General features: G+C 37.5%; 1 protein-coding gene across 2 annotated transcripts in view; it reads left to right on the top strand.

Annotated features, from left to right (window-relative positions):
* The window catches only part of LOC106883452 (cytochrome b-c1 complex subunit 2, mitochondrial), a 48399-nt gene extending 36149 nt beyond the window's left edge, over positions 1–12250 (top strand). Inside the window, exons 10-15 of one of the 2 annotated variants that reach the window (XM_014934474.3) lie at positions 1179–1199; positions 6052–6190; positions 8533–8613; positions 10752–10828; positions 11234–11387; positions 11984–12250. In XM_014934474.3, coding sequence (XP_014789960.1) covers positions 1179–1199; positions 6052–6190; positions 8533–8613; positions 10752–10828; positions 11234–11387; positions 11984–12073 — 562 coding nt within the window. In that variant the 3' untranslated portion in view covers positions 12074–12250. The remainder of the gene's footprint in view (positions 1–1178; positions 1200–6051; positions 6191–8532; positions 8614–10751; positions 10829–11233; positions 11388–11983) is intronic. The other variant, XM_014934477.3, reaches the window with a different exon arrangement.
* Positions 12251–20531: the final 8281 nt, after the last annotated feature.

Genomic DNA, 20531 nt, shown 5'->3' with positions numbered 1-20531 from the left:
GAAACCGGATGGCAACACCAGGCTCCAATCTAAATTTGGCAGAGTTTCTACAGCTGGATGACATTCCTAACGCCAACCACTCAGAGAATGTAGTAGGTGCTTTTACGTGTCACCTGCACGAAGGCCAGTCAGGCGATACTGGCAACGGCCACGCTCGAAATGGTGTCTTTTATGTGCCACCCACACAAGCCAGTCCAGGGGCACTGGCAACGATCTCGCTCGAAAATCCTACGAAGGCCAGTCAGGCGGTACTGGCAACGGCCATGCTCAAAATGGTGCATCTTATGTGCCACCCGCACAAGAGCCAGTCCAGGGGCACTGGCAACGATCTTACTTGGCTTGCCGGGTCTTCTCACACACAGCACATTTCCAAAGGTCTCGGTCAGTAGTCATCTTTGGAAATGTGCTGTACATGAGAAGACCCGGCAAGCCAAGTAAGATCGTTCCTATCTGTAAAAACATCATCATTTTAACATCCACTTTTCTGTGCCCTTCTTGTCACCAAGCCTCAGCCATTTGCAAGCAAAGTAGTATTTCCCTATGGTTAGACATGTTTTTACAGAAAACTGCCAATGAATGATACTGCTTCTATCACATGATGTTAACACACATACTCACACAGATTGGTGTTAGGAAAGAGAAACCTTACCAAAACAGACACTGGAACTTGACAAAATCCCCATACCTGCTATATCCTGTCAGACTGTTTAACCCATATCAACATGGAATATAGATTCTAAAGATGATGATATATATGTACATGGCAAGCTTCTTTCCCGTTTTTGACTTCTAAATCCACTCAAAACTTTGGTCAGCCTGGGAATATAGTAGAAGACACTTGTCCAAGATGCTGCATAGTGGGACTAAACCCAAAACCATTTGGTTGGGAAGCAAGTTTCTTAACCACACAACAATGCCTGTACTTATCTATTCCTGATATTCTGAAAAAATAAATCATCCAACTCGTGCTAGTATAAAAAAGTGAATGTAAATGAGAAAACACACGTTTATATATCTATCTATCTATAACATAAATCAACAAACAAATAAAAAGGAAACATTGTAAGTAGTATATTCCTGTTTGTCTTTAGTGTCTACAGACACATATAGACAATAGTGTTTATGAAATTCTACTGCTATATTAAGTGACTTGCCTTGCATGATTCTCTTCCTCTCAGCATTAATGGAAGGACAAAACGGTAAGTAATGGCCATGGTCATTTCATGTTTGACTCATAAAATCAATGTTTTTTCTTTCTCTCTTTACTTTATTTTTTACCATTCTTCCTATATTGTACCAATGATTTGTTAATCTTTCCCTGCTTGCTTCCATGTTTGTTTCACCTCCAGTCACTCCAAATTCAGTAGTTCACACCCTCCAGCACCTGCCTATCCTAGTTTTTAATGTTTAACTTTAATTTGTCAATGTGGATGATTTACTTTACTTTTTTTGTGAAAATATACTTAACTGAAATTGATTGTTGTTGTTTCATCTTGTCTATAATTATTATAGCATCAATTATTGCCTAAGATTGATGATATCTGCTATGTCTCCCTTGTCACCCTATGAAATAGGCCTTGAGTCTGATCAAAAGAACTTGTTTATTGTAATTGTTGCTCCTCTTAACATTGGGTCACACCAAAGTTATAAAGTTCATAGAAACGGGGATAGCTGTATACACAGACGAAGAACATTTCCATAAAAATATTTCTCAATTCTGGAGATGTTTTGTAAGATCTTAACCATATTTTTCTCTTTGTCTAAGTTTACTGACCACAGAAATTCTATTGGTTTAATAAAATTTTCCAACATTTGTGATCATAATGAGAGGTTCACTGACTACAATTGTGACATCTCTTGTCTTTAACCCATTAATATTCATTAAACTTGCACCCAACTTCAAGTTTTGTAATGTTAAATGTTTTCAAAGGTTGGATAATACTTCCTCTGGACATACAGAAGTGAATATGAATGAAGAATAAGGCAGGCATGGATGTGAGATTAAGAAGCTTACTTCCCAAACTTGTGGTCTTGGGTTCAGTTTCTGTGTGCAGCACCTTGGGAAAAGTGCTGCCTTCTGTAGCCTCAAGCTAACCAACACATTGTGAGTGAATCTAATAGAGAAAAACTGAAAGAAGCCAGTCATGTGTGTGCATGTACCCTTCCTTATCTTGGTAGTCTGGGTTGGTCGTAAATGAGCATCACTGTCTTACAAGTGATGTTGTTCATTTCCAGTCTTCTATGAGAAACATGTTAACAAATATGTTATCATCATGATTGCTTTTGACACCAGATTATGACATAGTATATAAAATACAAGGCTAGACACTTTGTTCGGTGTGCTGTTTCTGAATTTGAATCTGACCACTCTTTACTTTGCTTGCTGTACCTTTGGGATCATTATATTATCTTTCTACCAAAGGTTTTTTGAGCCTTGGTTAAAAAATAAGAACTTTTAAAGATTTATCATTCAATCAGCATGTTTTATTGTTGCTGTTGTTTTTTTTTTTGTTTTTTTTTGTCATTATTGATGTTGTTGTTAAGATATTTGGCTGGTAGAATTGTTAGTATTGGACAAAATGGTGGCTTGTGGTGAAAGGCAAAGACATTTAAACTCGTAGCAGTTCAGTTACATTGTTTCGGTAACATGTCTATCTGTAAGTGATCAAAGGCATGCAAACCATGACCTTCCTGTCAGAAACAGTGTTACCCAGGAACTTAATTATCTTATGTGCCCTTGAAAACTGGTTGGGTGTAATCTGAACGAGGTTTACCTGATACTTGTAGCTGGTCAAGTGACTACAAAAAAACCCTTTGAAGAAGATATAGCAAATGGTACAACTACTTTCTGGAAGTAGCAGGAACACTATGTAAATGAGGATTGTTTTAGTAGTTGATGGTACTGAATCCAAATCCTCCTATGAGTTTAATCTTGTGTTGGGAAGGTTCACTTACCCAAGATATACCAGCATGTCTTTAAGTATTTATGTATTGCTCTTGGTTGATATATATATATATATATATATATATATATATATATATATATATATTATCCCCTACAAGCAACACACCACATTATCTGTGCATTTGCCAGAGTCTTTAAGTACCTCACTTTTTGGTACCCCTGTTGTTGGTATAAAATATCAGTCATATCCTCACTTCTGAAATGTTTGTATTGTTCATTATTGAATGATGTGTACTTGCTGGTGTGGAGCAGTTTGGGCTGAATCATTATAGAATACTTAATTGTACTGTATCACTGTAAAGTTCTTGTCAATAATATAGAGGCTGAGCATCCTCTCACCATACTGCAACATGCCATTTTCAAGGCCTTTAATGAGGCCTTCAAGAAGTCTAGGTTATGCATAAAAATACGTTTTTGTTGATTCCAAAGAATTATATTTACTCTGAAGTTTTTAAATTCTTAAAAGCATCTAATTTATATCTCTATTCTTATTTTCATAATTAAATTTTCACAATAAATGTAATTAGGTTTTTCCACATGTTTCACAAAATTTCTGTAAATAGAGCCCTGTTAGATTAGACTGAGTTCAATGCAGCCTTCCAATATACAATCCCTGGTTCAAAACATACATGTATCATTAAGGTGTACATATGGCTGTGTGGTTAACAAGTTTGCTCTTGTCCCACTGCATGGCATTTTAGTCATGTGTCTTCTACTTTAGCCCCAGGATGACCAATGCCTTATATGTCAGTTTGGTAGGTGGAAATTGTGTGCATAAATCCATCACACCACATATACATACATATATATATATATATATATATATATATAAACTCACACATTTATATGTTGAGTTGAGGAATAATTCTGGAGCGTTTTTTTTTTAAATTTATTTTAAACAAAAACAACAAATTTATCAATAATATACTCTTTATTGTTGTTTATGACTTCCTCCCATCATTCAATAAGTTTTTCAATGCCTTGGCGATAGAAATCTCCCAGTCTTGACTCAAAGAATTTGTTCAGCAAAGCTCTCAATACCATGTCATTATTGAACGATACACCACACAAAGTTATTGAAAGAAATGAAAATTTGATGGCACCAAGTCTGGAGATTATGGAGGATGAGGCAGCACTTCCCATTTGAGTTCTTGAATTGCAGCTTTGGCCATATTGGTGATGTGAGGATGGTCGTTGTTTTGTTGCGGAAGAATACCATTTCGCCTATTCAGTCTTTTTTGCTGAATTGCTTCATTTTGTCATTGCAGTTGTTGAATGTAGAGCTCTGCATTGAGTGTTTGGTTGCACTCAGTGCCATCATACACACAACATCATCTTTCAAGGACAAAGGTCTTGTTTTCCTTGCAGAGTTGCTTTTTTGTCGGGGCTGAGCCATCTTTTTGCTGCTTCATATTGGCTTAAAGGCACCATTTTTCATCGCCAGTGACAATGCAGTAAAGAAAATGCTATTTGTGATCATGTATTGAGCAATGTCAAGCGAGCAAACTGGTGGCAATTGTGGAGTGTTGATGTTTGTTGTTTGCGCTTAAAGTGTGTGGCACCCAAGCACTGATTTTCTGAACCTTGCCCATTGAGTGAAGGTGATTCACCTCAGTTTTTTTATCACAATCCATCTGGTCTGCCAATTCTCTGGTCATTTCATGTGGATTTTTGTGAAGAAATTGTTTCACTCACTCTTCATCGAACTCAATTAGTCGACCGGTGTGTGATCTGTCCTTAAGGTCAAAATTCCCCTTTTTGAAGCACAAAACCTTACAGCAGGCGGTACTTTGAGGCATTGCTTCTTTTCCACGCACAACACAAATCTCACAAGCAGTTTTGGTGACCTTAACACCTCCATTAAATCCAAAAAGCAAATGGTGTCGGAAATGCTCAGTTTTGTCCATTCGACATTTCATTTTAATGATCTGAAAATACACAAAAATCAATAAAATTAAAAAATCAAAATACACTATCTTGTAGAGTAAAAAATTCTCTTTTAAATAACATGAAACATTTTGCCAATGTGTTTTATTTCTGTGTGCATTTTAAAATTTGAATAAAATGGTCATGAATTATTCCTCAACCCAGTACGTATGCTGCTTGCTTGCTGCTTCATGCTCTTGCTTGATGGAGCTGGGGTCATCCCAGATTAGTGGTCCCAGAGATGTCATGTGTAGAGCCAACCAGGTCCACCAGTGCTTTCCATCACTGGCAGTCCCATGCCAGCCATCTGGGCCAGGGCTTGCCATGATGCCTCTTTCAGTCAACAACTGCTGCAACAGATAGCTATGAGGTGGGAGGCTGCAAGCTGATGCATGCAATTCTTTGTTGGAAACCTGATGGCACCATCTAATGTTGTTGATGGTTCTCAGGGTCCTACTATCAAATCTGTCAGTCCCCTTTGCCAGGGTCTTTAAGAGGAGCCATGTTTGTGCTCTATAGAGGCGAATGGAGAGGACCAATGCATTGCAGATGTGGAGCTTCATCTTCCAGGAGAGAGAGCAGTGGCACCAGAGGGGCGTTCATAGGGAGTAAATGACCCTGGTAGCTAGACAACATCTGAAGTTCATCTCCATTGTTGGTGATTGTGGGGCCCAGATAGATGTATGTTTGTGTATGTCTCTTTGCTTGACAACTGGTGTTGGTTTCATTGTGTCCTTTGTAACTTAACAGTTTGGCAAAAAGTGACTGATGAAATAAGTAATAGGACTGATCCAGTTGACTAAGCTTCCTCAAGATGATGCCCCAGAATAGCTGCAATCCAATGACTAAATCAAGTAAAGGAGTAAAATGTGTGTGTACAAGGGAACTAATTTATTTGTTTGTGTTAAGAATTATTCTATAATGTTTACATTCTGCAAACATTCAAATAATTATCTGTTAATGGTCAACTGATTCAACTATACCACCTCTTTTGGATATTTTATACTACTTCTTAGTCCTTGATTATCAAATTAAAAGAAATTAAATGTCTTTAATAAAGTGTTTGAAAATATTTTTATACCCATAAAATCTTTCTCCTGTTTTGTTTATCGTTTCCTTTTTGTTTATGCAGTGTATTGTTTTTCCTTCCAATTTTATAGTCTGCCCAGCAAAGACTTGTTACCTGCATGTATTATGCAGATGATCATGGGAACTGGACCGTTTGTGAAGTACAGTACCAACAATAAGATCTCCCGACTTGGTAAGGCAGCTGGGTCAGCCACTTCAGCTCCTTTTGGTGTAAGTACCATTTAGAATCATCATCGCCATAAGAAAGAGAGAGTGCCAATATAAGTATTTATGGTATTTAGTCCCAACTGTTTATACTCTGAGTTTAAATTTGTGACCTGCTACTAAAATTCAAAATCATAATTATTACATCTGTTTTTACATTCTGAGAGCAAATCCTGCTAAGCTTCATTTTACCTTTCATTATTCTAATTGTCAATAAAATGTGTCTAGTATTGGGATTGATACAGTTAACTGTTTCCTCCACTGTAAATTCCTGGTTGTAGATTGGTGATAATAGTAGAGTACTGGACTAAATAGTTATTACATCACTTTGTGCTGAGTTCAGTTTAGCCTTTCATCTTTCTATTATTGAGTTGGTTTAATCACACACACACACACATACACACATGCTTTATGAGAGTCCCTTTAAAACAAAACAGCATTTAACCACTATCTTTTTATTTTATGTATACATTTATATTTAGAGTTGGCCTTACAAAGAACTCTTTCATTGCCCATCTCCTGGAAATCACTCTAGAAAGAGCTTTCTATTGGATCAACTCTAAATAAATATGTCAACTCTGCATAAAGAATCAACTGCCGTGTGTGTGTGAGTATATATATATATACACACATATAACACTGGTTGTTCAGTGTTATATATGTACAAAAGTGTTGAAACCATTTGGTTAGGACCTTACAATTTTGCCTCAGGATTCTCCATTTAAAAGTATTGTGTCCTTCCTTGTGTGAATGGGCTCCCTAATCCCTGAATTAAGGTAACTCTGTTCATATACATGCGTGTGTGTGTGTGTGTGTATGAGGGGGTAACCACCAGAAACATTCTCTGTGGGACAAGCCTGTTGTAGTTCAGGCTTCCGCTGCAGAAGCCACTTGATGCAACCCTCAGGCATCAGTCTGCCAACCAGCGTCATTGAATGAAGTCATACTGCCACATGATGTGTCTTTGTTTTATAGTGCTTCTCCCCTGATAAAAAGGAACAGCGTGCTTCTGTGAAATTTTGTTTACTGCTGGGAAAAGCGGCGGCCAAAAGAGTTGTCATGCTTCAAACAGCTTATAAGGACATTGCCATGAGCAAAACACAAGTTTGCAAGTGGTTTTCACACTTTGGGAATGGTCATTTGTTGCTTGAAGACCAACCTCATTCAGAGTGACTGCTGAGCTCCCAACAAATGAAAACATGAAAATTCACTAACTGATCTTGGAGGACCGTCACTGGATAATTGACTAACTTGTTGATATGAGTGGTGTATCCTGGAGCTCCTGTCAGCAAATTTTGAGCAAGGAAATGCGAATGAAAGAGTTGCAGCAAAATTTGTGCCTTGCTTGCTTACAGAAGATTAAAAGCAGTCATGACTGAATGCATGTCATGAACTGAAAAAACAGGTGGAAGTTGATCCAAAACTTTTTCTGGAGGTCATCACTGGTGATGGAAGCTGCTGCTACAACCCGGAAATGAAACAGCAATCAAGTCAATGGAAGTATTCAATGTAACCACACCCCAAAAAAGCACATCAAGTGAAGTCTGATGTCAAGCCAATGCTGATTTGCTTCATCATTGTGAAAGGAATTGTCTGCATAGAATTTGTTCCTCCTGGTCAAACTGTTATCCAGACATTTTACTTGACAGTTCTGAAGCATTTGTGAGATGTAGCTAAGTGGAGAGTGGTGGTTTCATCGCGTCAATGTGCCTACACCCACCACCTTAAGTGTGAGACCATTTTTGCCAAAAATGGCATGACCTCGCTTACCCACCCTCGCTATTTGCCTGATCTTGCTCCCCACGACTGTTCTCTGTTCTCTTGAATGAAAAAAATGTCCTTAATGGAAAACGTTTTGCAGATGTGGAAGACATGAAGAAAAAAAATGACAGAGGCGTTAAAAGGCATCACTTCACAAGAGTTCCAGGACTGCTTTGAACAGTGGAAAACACATCTGGACCAATACATTGCTTCATATGGAGAATACTTTGAAGGTGAAAAAAGTGTAAACATATAAAACTAAGTGAATAAAATATTGCAAAATTCTGGGGTGTTTGGGGTACCCCCTCATATGTATATATATACATATATATATATATATATATATATATATATATGCACACACACGCATTTGTCAAGATTAATAACATCAGAAAAAGTTCCATGCAGAAACTAGTTTTTAATATTTTTTAAACAGAAAATACATCTGTGATTTCAGACTTTCATGAGATTATCAAATAGTTATCAAGCTTCAAAGCCACAGTCATATTTTCTGTTTAATACATGTGTGCACACACACACACGTTCTTTATTTAAATATTTTTCTCTCCCTCTCTTGTATTTTCTAGATTTCATGTATCAGCAGTGCCTACTCTGATGGAGGTATATTTGGTTTTGCTGCAACTGCAGACAAGGCAGATATAGGAAAGGTCAGTTTATATTTGAAGTCAACAGTTCAGCTGAATTGTAAGATTATCTTGTTAGTTGGCTTTGTATTTCCCTTCTCTCCTTTCCTCAATGAAGATTGGGTACTAAGAGACTTTGATATTAAGTTTCAGAGCTCTCAAAATTGGTTTTGTTGTTCAAATTCTTCACTTCCTGTCATTTTATGTTTTTGTACATATTTGATATTCAGCTATATAAATAGGTCAGAGTCTAACCCATGGCAGCATGGAACATGGACATTAAATGATGATGATGATATATATATATATATTTTTTTGATATTTTATTTGGGCATTGCAATACTAATAACCTGTTGTAGAGCTGAATATACATATGCTTCTGTATGAAGTGTTAGTCAAATACAGAGTGGTAGTAAGAAATTGAGATGGCAAAGGAATAAATAATTATCTTATGATCTATAAGGTGATATTCAGGCACTTAACTATGAGTCCATTGTATCTTATAGTCGAAACAGCTGTAGACAAATGAAGTTCATAAGATAATTGTTTATTCCTTTGTCACACACAGATGTGTGTGTACACACACACACACACACACTTCCACTATTTCCACCAATCTTTCTGTGCCTTCTGCCACACTTCATTTTTAACACCTATCTTTCTCAATACCTTTTCATATCTACCATCACACCCCACTTACTATAACTCCCTTATGTACCTCTACTACCCACTACTCTTATACCTTGCACATCATTCTGCTACTTTCTGATCTTTTCTCTTTCCTGAGCAACTCCTATATCTCTCTCCTTACCCCTACCCTAACTGGACCTCCACTCTTGTTCATTATCGCTACATTCACCCCTACCACCAACACTAACCATCTATTACTATCCCCTCACACTTTTATGAAACTTTCCCCACTCCACATCTGCTAATCCACTATCTACATCTTCTCTTATACCCACCATCTCTATCTTCTTTCTAAATACTCCCACCCACTCTTATATAATGCAGAGTATTCTTGTATCTCCTCTTGAGCAGAACACCTGGACTTGTCTTCCGTCATTCTTTATTGCCTAACGTTTCCAAGTAGTAATATTTCCCCATGGCTAGTACAACAATGACACTTGTTTACAACAATCATGCAATGTCAAGATCAAAAGATACAACTTGCAAAACACTCACACACATATGTATATTCAACAGGCTTCTTTCAGTTTCCATTTACCAAATCCACTCACATGGCTTTGATTGGTCTGGGGCTATAATAAGCACCTGCCCAAGGTGCCACTCAGTAGAACTGAAGCCACAAGCAACCTTCTTACCACCCAGCTGTGCCTGTGCCTCATGGTTACATGATGGTTCAGTGAGTGAAAGCAGCTGATTTTTATATCTTCTTAATTTTTTTTTTTGTTTTATTATGTTTATCTGATCTCAGTTAATTTTTGCTGTATTTCTTAATACTAGATATATAAATAATGTAAGGTGAATGTTTTATGTTTAATGGATTAACGATAATATTATACTAGTGTATTTTAATGTGATATGAGATAGCAGGATGGTAGATGACACACTTGGTAGAAAATCAGCCAAAAAGATTTATGGCATTTAGTTAGATCTTGAGTTTTAATTCCAACTGGTTTTGAGTTCCCTTTCAGCCAGTCAGGGTCAATAAAAAGTACTAGTTAATTACTAGGAGTTAAATCAGTCAATAATACCTTTACTTCTGTATGCTGATGTAGTTTAAGATTCAAATGTACAGTTTGTGTGTTTGACATCAAGCCAAGAGGGAACATGTTTCTATGTGTATCTAAATATTCTCCATCAAACTGATTGGTAACATGCTTGTGTGTATAAAATATTGAGCTAAACCAAAATAACAGGAAATGTGTTTGTATAACATATTGTTCTACATTAAACTGACAGGAAACATGCAGTGTTTGTGTAATGTATTGTTCTACATGAAAGCAACAGGGAATGTGTCTGTATAATATATTGTCCTGCATCAAACTGACAATGAACATAGTGATTGTGTAACTACATTAAACCAACAAAGAGTGTGTTGTTTATAATATATCATTTTAAATCAAAGTGACAGGAAACATTTTAATTTCTTTTTGTTTCTGCAGACTACTTTCATGTTTCTTTCCTTCGTTTCTAAGGTTCTGAAAGCTGCCTTTGGGGAGTTTGCTAGTATCACCAAATCTGGATTTAGTGAAGAGGAGATCTCCCGGGCTAAGTAAAGTCATTTTTTTTTTACCTTTTTATATTATGGCTGGTTTGTTTAATTAACTTTACCCTGATCTGGCATTGCAGCTGTTTGCTCTGTCATACAATATTTGGTTGTGTAAGTGAGGTAGTCAAGGTATTTGGAATCTTCCTTGATGTCCCATCGTTTTGATATGGTTGTGTTAAGGATGCAATCCTGGGATGTAGCTTCAAAAGAAAATCTGTTGTATTCTGGCTGCTACATTGAGCAGGTCAAGTAAGAAGTGTCATGCAATGGTTGAGTATTTAGTTGGTAAAAAGCTGTGAAAGTTGATCTGTTGCAGAGAATAGCGAGGTAGTGTGAAAGAAAGTAGAATGTTAGTTTTGCCTGCAAGAGAACTTTATAACATTGGTTGAATGTATACTTTCTATACAGGAACCAGCTGAAGGCAGCTGTGTTGATGAATGCTGAAGACAGCAACCTTGTTCTGAAAGAGATGGCTGAGCAGTTATTGATTGCTGGAGGACTGGCTGACATCACAGACATCTTGGCACAAATTGATGCTGTCACCATTAGTGATGTCAACACGGTCAGTAGTTCTCTTTTTCTTTATTTTTGTCTCTCAGAAGCAAGAACTGTTTATTGAATTTGATCCTTATACTTTTCTAACCGCAAAAACTAGCCCTAACTACCATTTTATGTTGGTTACTTACAATCCTGGTGGCAAAAACACTAAACAATTCTTTTATGTTTCTTCAAAAGTTTTCTATAGATAATACTTTATGCTCTTAAATAACTCAATGCCTTATATTGCAATAACAACGCTAATCTAAACAAGCAAGCATTGTAGTTACAGTATTATGCAAGAGAGGACTTCATTGAGTCACTAAGAAAAAAGGGGCTAAAACTACTAAAGGGTACCCTATAAGATAACACTATATTCTGGCATTTGTAATTGAATTGAGAGGGAAGGAACTTACCAAATAATCCTCCCTGTAAAGATAAATGTATTAAGTGATGTTAAAATGATTTTTTGATTGGATAATATAGCAATGATAAGGCCTTAAAGTGAGTCAGTTACTAAGTTTTGATTTTTCACTCTGGTTGCTATTACCTTTGGGAAGTTCATGAAAATTAAAACTACTTTGCTCCTCATTCATGTTCATATTTTATTTCTATTTCCAGGTTTCAAAGAAGATCATTAATGGCAAACCTTCAATGGCTGCTGTTGGCAACCTCTCACAAACTCCTTACTTGGATGAACTCTACAAATAACTATCGTCCATCTTAGTCCTGTAAAAATAAAAATCCCTGTTAGAAGTCACCACTAAAGATTACTGCAATTATGTTTGGCCATATTTCAAGAGATACCAGTTATTAGTTGCCACTATCTAATTTACTCTGGTTATTGACTCTGCAGTCTAAAACTGGAAAATAAAAACATTAAAATATTGTGTTGTCCTTTGTTGTTGAGCTGGAAGGTTTTTGTCTGACATCACTGTTAAAGCTTTACTGGATTAGAAAGTTGTTGGTTTGCTGGGAAAAAAATGGTAGATGAAGTTGCTTAGCTCCAGATCATGTCCTTCATTTTCAGTTAGTGTATCTGTTGATGGATCTCCGTTGTTTGATGAGGATTATCTGCTCCTGAATTAATGTGAATGGGTATTCTGTAGATACATGTACCCTTAATGTAATTCTCTTGCAGCATCAGCATGATAAGGCTGTATGTTTTGAATTCTATTTATAATCCACCTGACAGGCTTCTAGATCATCTCTATCCACCCTATTTCACTCACTATTTATGGGTCAACCTGTGGCTATAGAAAATATTTACCCAAAATACTATGGTTTCAAAACAAATTTCTTAACCACTTGACCATACTGCACCTACAGTGTACTCTTTGATATTTAAGATAGCAAAGTTTTGAATGTTTCGTTTGGGGATTTGGTTTGCAAGATTCTCTATGTGAGTTCGTGTGTTGAAGCATATTCTGTTGTGTTTTGGGAGAGTCATTCTCTTTTAGTGCTTTATAATTTAACACACTCACCGGTAAAATTTCCACTTATTTATTTTTATTTTCTTAATCCAAGTTAGAAATGGTACCCCTTATACACATTTGTGTAGACAAGTAACTAGATGGCATCAGGTTTTATCTGTTGAATTTTAATGGTTTCAGAGAAAACAAATGAGAGGGTTTTGAAGAGATACAGTCCTGGTGTGGAAGAGTGGAAAGTGTTTAGGTAGGTTAGACAGTATGTTGGCAAATATTCGAGACTGGCATTACTCAACAATAAGAAAATATGGTTTGAGTGGGGAGGTGAATAATGTCAGCAAACAGTAATCATAGAATGACGATAACTGTTAGACTATTCATATTCTAAGTAAATATTGTCGGCAGTTGTCCTGAGCTGAAATATATGGCTTTATGCATAGGAAACCTAAATCTTGTGATGCAGTGTAGCCCTTGTCAAAACAGTTAATATCATACAAGATCAAACATTTCATTCATTCAAGGTTTAACATGTTCAGGGAAATTGTTGTTTATGCCCAGGTCAACCCTGATCATTTGTGATGTGGTTCAATGTTGTTATATATAGTAGATTTTCAGGTGGTACAAAAGAGAAATTCTAGATTTTCTTGTTTAAATTTGTTTCAACCAGCCAGAAGACAATTTAGTACAAATTCATCCTAATATATTATTGATACTTGTTTTATTTATAAATTTGTAATGATTTATAAAAGATTACAGTAATAAATGTAATGGGAATTATTATAACAACATGATTCTTTTGTACTGAATCCAAACCCTGCTGATGTTGAAATATGTCTTTAGTTCCACACCAGAAATAATTCAATTAGTTCTGCCTCTCATCTACACATTTGTGGCCTTGTCCATTAACATTAAATATATGCAACATCAAAATCACCAATTTGGTCATTCTCAACTTAGAGACAGAAAAATATGATGTAAAATTATATCATTTTTCCATGCTGGAACAGGTTGGGTGGTTTTAGAGGGTTTGATGAGCTGCATCAGGCCACAATGTCAGCTTTGGCATGATTTCTACAGCTAAATGTTCTTCCTAACATCAACCATTTTACAGTGTGTACTGGATGCCTTTTTGTGAAACCAGCACTAGTGAGGTTATTTAGTAACTTATAAAATGAAATAAGAAAAGATCCCTTTGATTAGGAGTGTATTTGTGAGAGGGAGAGGTGGCTTTATGCCAAGTGTAGAAGGCTAACATATAATAGAGGGACAAGCATAGGTGTCTTGCTATAGAGGAGATACAAAGGTGGAAGGGAGATGGTGACAGGGTGCCAGAGCACACAAGATACAAGAAAGTGAGTATAAGGGAGAATATAGAGTGTGGGAGGAGAGTGACATAATTAAAGATAGAGCTAGAGGTGGATGTAGTAAGTGATGAAAAAGGGTAGAGGGTATGTATATATATAAGTGAAGAGGTATGAGAGTGAATATATTCAACCATAGAATTATGACCATTTTGCAAACTTCTTGAATATTAAATTTAGTGTGGAAGAAATTATGCATGTATGTTTGCATTAATATGTATGCTCAGCATTATACAATTGTATATTCACAAATTGATGCAAATAAAGACAGCTAGCTCATCAGATCACTGGAACATCATGGTTACACCAACAATTCAAGTCTAAATTTACGCACAAAATTTCTTCTTTATATATGCAATAGGAAGGCTGAAACTGGGCAAAATTAGATTGATTTGGTCAGTAAAAGTAAAGATACATTAAGTTCAAGTGCTGGATAGAATTTAGGGAATTTCCCATTCTTAATATAAGCAAATAACAATAAGAAGTGGAAGTAAAAAAGTATGTAAAAATATAAGCAAATAATAAAAATGAATTTTTAGTCAATGTAATTATTTAGATGGGTAAGTGAGGAATGAAACAGCTGGAGATTTAGAGATTCCACAGAACTGGATGAATGAGAGGTCAAGTAAAACCAAGAAATAGTATTCAACAATGATTAACTTCTATATGAGGTTAACAAGATCACAAAGCATTTGGACATTCAAGAATTTTACTAGCACATCAACCACACCTCAATTTACTTTCCAGCACATTGAACTGGAATAAACAAAAACCATACATAAAAGCAGATCTACAGAAGCTCATATAAGTATAAGAGTACACACTCACACACATATGACAGTATTTCAAATGTCAAGAATTGTGAACAGTTAATCCTTTAATATCTACTAGATGTTAGAGGATTAACAGTTGAGCCTATAACATGTTTTAGATGTTACAGGGTTAAATATTCAAAAGGAACATTAATTGCATTGATCTCAAAACAATCTGTGAAAGTCATCTACAGAGACTCTCCCTCAAGACCAAACCAAAACATCTAGCCTCAGGGATAATTCAAGGATTTCATCATGCATGTGTCAGCCAGAATTCATCAAGGCAGGTTTTCTACATTCAGATGCCCTTCCTGTCACCAACCAAGGTCATATTCTCCATGGCCAGACATATTTTTCACAAAGACTGGAAACAACACTACTTGTATAACTGATACTTTTTTACAACCATCATGTGATGTCAAGACAAAGGAACAGACTTATACACATGACCAGTTTCCATCTACCAAATCCACTCACAAGGCTTTGGTGAGCCTGGGGCTATATAGTAGTAGTCACATTGCATCAAATGCTGCTCATGACCTCGGAATAACCATTGATAACAACTTAAGCTGGAATGTTCATATAAACAACAAAGTCAACATGGCCCACAGGGCATGCTCCTGGATTCTCAGGACTTTACAGTCTAGAAACACTTCTTCCATTATCCTTCTCTTCTCTGCCTTCGCCCATCCTCACCTTGAATATTGTTGTGTGCTGTGTTCTCCCTACCTGAAACGGTATGAAAATTGAAGCACCCTAGAGCTCGATCACAAGGAAAATAGACAGGTTTTGATTATTGGGATCATCTCAAGATGAAACTAAATCTTTATTTCCTCCAATATCACCATGAGTGCTGTATCATTTGTACAATGTGAAAAATATGCCCAAAGGATGTTGGTATCCACTTTAAAATTCACCTGTTCACCTCAACTGGGCTTGCTCTCTTTTAACATACTAAAACACATAAGAGAAGAAAAATATCCCCTAATATTTAAATGGTTCCTGAATAATTATCTCCAATGAATCCCAGATAAACCATCTATCCCAGGATATATTTCTGCAAACAATAAGTATCCACTCAAATGAGCTATGACACCCATAGAATGACTGAGATGAAACATCTTTAAATGTCTTTTCTAACTGATGCTACTAAGTTAGACATAGCTGGTCAAAACTTATCTATGGAAAAATATATTACCAAGCTCTAGCCATATTGACATTAAAATATGTATTAATGCATGACTTGCACACACACACAGAAAATTCAATGTAAACAACTTTAAAACACATGCTACACTACCCCTTCCCCTATCCTCACCTCATCTCAAATGGAATCCTAAAATGTCAGATAATCTCTGTTAATGTTTCCATATCTTGACATTAGTACAAAAACTGGAGAGCTATTTTAGCAAACAATTTTGTCAATTAAGGTTATCCAAGTAAATAAATAGTCTTTTTAAAAGGTCTTAACTATGTAACTAGAATATTCAAATAAAAACTGATGTAATTTAATGTTAGATTCTTGCAGTAAATTTACATTAATTAGTAACTTGAGTGACACAAGAATAAAATATTTCACAGATGTCTGAAGTTAAAAGTTAACAATTTATGCTAAGTGTCTGAGGAATTCTTTTTATGCATTGACTATATATCATCATTGTCATTTAATGTCCACTTCTCCATGTTTGCATATGAGTCAGAAAGAATTTGTTGAGGCAGATTTTCTACAGCTAGATGCCCTTCTTGTTGCCAACTCTCCCTATTTCCTAGCAAGATAGTATGGCCAGACAGGTTTTCCATGGAAGACAGCAGACGAACATCATTTGTATGACAGTAATGTATATTTACAACCAACACTGAATTTGAGACGATATAGTTGGGAAACAAGCTTCTTAACTACATTTTCCAAACTATGGAGGCGTTAAAACAATAATGATGCAGCTATGCATGTCTATATATATCTTAGTATATGTATGTTTGCATAGCGTATGTATATGAAATGAGAATGTGCTTGCATAGACTGTATGTATAATGGGTATGTATGTACTTATGAATAGGTATGAGATATGTAAAAGTGCTAGTGTCTTTCTTCACTTGGCTTTTTACTGTTTTCTATCTCCTGTTTTCCACAAGTTGTGTATCTGACCACCGTATGCAATAAGCTCATTATTATTAATAATGATTACAGTTAATTAATTTTATCATTGACATTTAAGGGTAGACTTAATCTAAAACATCACTACATGGTACATTAGGGGACCTAAACAGGGTCAAAGTTGCTGCTGTTCCTCCAATGATTTGACCATTAACATGGGTTCTTTATTATTTCTTCAATACTAAACACAAAGGTCACACTGTTTATGCTGAGTGCTCCAAGCCATGTAAGTATGAAAGTTGTCCGAGGCTCCAGATAAGTGCAACTGGGCCACAAAAACCATCATATGGGCTTTGATGGACTGTAAAGGCCATTTTAAGCAGATGTGTGTTGTTTTTCAACCCCATTTAATAAACTAAACTGGTGGAGGAGATGAGCTTAACTAATTTTCCTTAAATTATAACAGAAACAGTAATATGGTGTGAACGGGTGATAACAGAATCTGAACTACTGAAATAATGGTCAGCAGTGTAAGGGTCAGTTAGTTAGGACTGGATGGTTTACTCTTACAAACCCTCTCTAAAACACGACAGGCATAGTTTGTAAGGTAAATCATTTTATCTTCATTGATATATAGTATAACTGATAGTAAACTGGGAACATTCACTCTTGAATAAACTGGGAAGTGGAAGGTATGAGCAACAATGTCTCAAGGTGATGAAATTGTGGTTTGAAGGCATGTAAATAAAATTGTTCTTACTTCCAATTGCAATCAGGTACTGCTGGCAGATTGATCAATTTTTCACCCATGTTGTCACAACCACTCTATCTCCACGACTTGTGTCTGTTGCTGCTCGTATCCTCAGGAAAAACTTCTTCTCACTTGCTGACGTAATATCTTGTTGCTTCCAGTCTTCCTTCAACTATACGCCCCCCCCTTGATCTAAAGATCACTGCCCTGCTATTCTGTCCCGTAATCATACATCCACCTGGAGGGGATGACGTTCCCTTAGATAACTCCATAGGGTCTTGGGACCACCTTCTCCTCCCCTTCATCATTGGAAGAGCTAATCACCCTTCAAATATATCTAGGATGTGACATGGCATTCCATCCTCTGATACATTATTCAAAATACTGATTGTGGTCACTTACCTTTTTCTCACTGCATTGCACACTGAGCATTTGGGGGCTTCATCCATACTTCATCTCCAACCTTCACAGATGTAATCCCTTCCACTTCTTGTTCCTATGGCACCACACTTGGGTGTCTCCATTTGTATAAGAATATGACCCTGTGCAGGACTGACTCTTCAGCTTGCCCTATCCTGGGTGACATGTTATACCAGAAGACTGCCTCCATAGCAGAGATTTGTCCCCTGTCAGTCATGGCTTTAATCATACGGTGGTGCCGTTCCACAATCCCATTTCCACCTGGCCTGTATGCGTCTCTGAAAAAGCATCTTGTGCTCCAACTTTCAGGCATCTCTATCAGCTCCTCTGAGTGAAAAACTGAGCTGTTATCCATCAATAGCTTGTCTACAGGACCCCTTTCCAAAAACACCACATTCAGCACCTCTGTGAGCTCGGCAGCAGTCTTCACTGTGATTTCTCTCCATATAGCCATTCGCCCTGCTCCACAGTCAATCATTGAAAGGTACATCTTTCTCTGATAGTGTGTCACATCAATGACCAGCCTCTTCCATTCTTCCTCTACCTGAATCTTTCCTGATTTGTGTGTGTTTGGGGCAGGATCAATTAACTGGCACCCACTACAGTTCCCCACTAACCTATGAACACTCTCCCTAGTGACATCAGGGTTGACCATCCTTGCCAAAAACATCATCCTGTTGACCCCCATATGGTGCACATTGTGCAGCCTCATTAGTTCTGTGACCTCCAATCAACAAACTACCACCACCTCACCTGGAACATCCTCTACTGTTTCCAACCAATTTTTTTCACTCTAATTAGAATGCTCACCTGATTCTTTTCTGAGGGTACGAACACCACATGCAGTTACAAGGCTAACTCAGCATCTTGCTCCCTCAAGATTCCGAGACGATAATTGATCATCATTTCCACAGCCCCTTTCCTGCGAATCCTCTTCCGGCTGGTGATCACTGACTCCACCCACCCTCACATGTTGACAAAATCAGTCTAGATCTCAACTGCTCGCAGTCTCCATCTCAATGTTAGGTTGACGGCCTTCAACACAGCATCTGGTTCAGTTACATCGGTATGGTTGTAATCGTCCTTCTTTCTAAGCCATACTGTGTCTTCCACCTTGACACCTCCTATTTCCAGCATGACTCCCAATGCTATGTTGCTTGTGTCGCACCACACGATCCTTTGTGTAAGGCATGTACCAGCTGCCTCTCACTAGATCCTCCACTCGCACTCTCTCCAAGACCTCTTGCATCATCACTATCATCATCTCTCCCACTTTATTACACCAGTTCTCTCCTTCTGCTTGCCTTTTGAGATAGCTACATGCTGTTTGGGGCCATCCTGCGACAGGGTAGTGGCCCACCAACTACCCAAACATTGAGAACAGTTCTCATCTATTCATATTCTGTTACAAGTCTGGGGTCTCGTTTTCTCTGCAAAACACAAGCTTACCTACTTTGTCTATTTTGAGCCTAAACCCCAGCGCCATATAGTCTCTGGCAGTTTTACTGTCAGCCTGAACCTCCTCAGATGGTCCACGATTTCCTCTGCCAATACCACATTTTCATCTACTAAGATATCGTCAATATATGAGCTGGTAGCCTGCTCCACTTTGGCCTCTTTACCCAAAACCGTTTTGATGACCTTCGCCATGATCTTTGGTGCTGAATACAACCTGAAATCCTGTCGAGTCAGGCAGTATGTTCTACCTCTGTACCTCACCAGTTGGTACTTCTACAACTTCTCTGATACATGGAGCTGCAGATAGGGTGACTTGAGGTTGACGATCGTAATTTCCCCCCTCATTCACCGCCACTCATGGAAGGTTTCTCCACACAAATCCGCTACCTCGCCTCCTATATGACAGGACACATTTTTGTTCAGTTCCCTGAAGTCTAGCACCAGTCAAACCTTATTCTTTGTTGGCTGAACCACAGCCATCAACGGCAGCACACCACCCGTCGTTTCTTCACTCCATGGCACCAGAATACCCTCCTCTATCCACCTCTCTCTCGAACTCAAACCTGACTTCTCCTTTCAGAGTATGCTCATAGCAGCTCACCCTGTTTCTCAGTACGGGAGGTTCTCCTTTCAAGAAATACTCCTCCGTCCATTTTTTGCCTTCAATTAGTAGTGGAGGGAACTAGTGGCGCAGTAGTCCCCCTTCATTCCTTTCCCTGCTTGCAGTTTTACGTTATGTGCCCAGGGTAGCTGCATCGGTAACACACCACCATTGGCTTCGGTTCTGTGCACTCCCTGACCATGTGCGGACCTCGACATCTGAAACATGATCCCTTGGTCAT

This window comes from Octopus bimaculoides, chromosome 7, assembly GCF_046866305.1.
Source record: "Octopus bimaculoides isolate indiv1 chromosome 7, ASM4686630v1, whole genome shotgun sequence".
Lineage (NCBI taxonomy): Eukaryota > Metazoa > Mollusca > Cephalopoda > Octopoda > Octopodidae > Octopus > Octopus bimaculoides.
The sequence above is the reverse complement of the archived record's forward strand: the minus strand, read 5'-3'. Positions and strand labels throughout refer to the sequence as shown.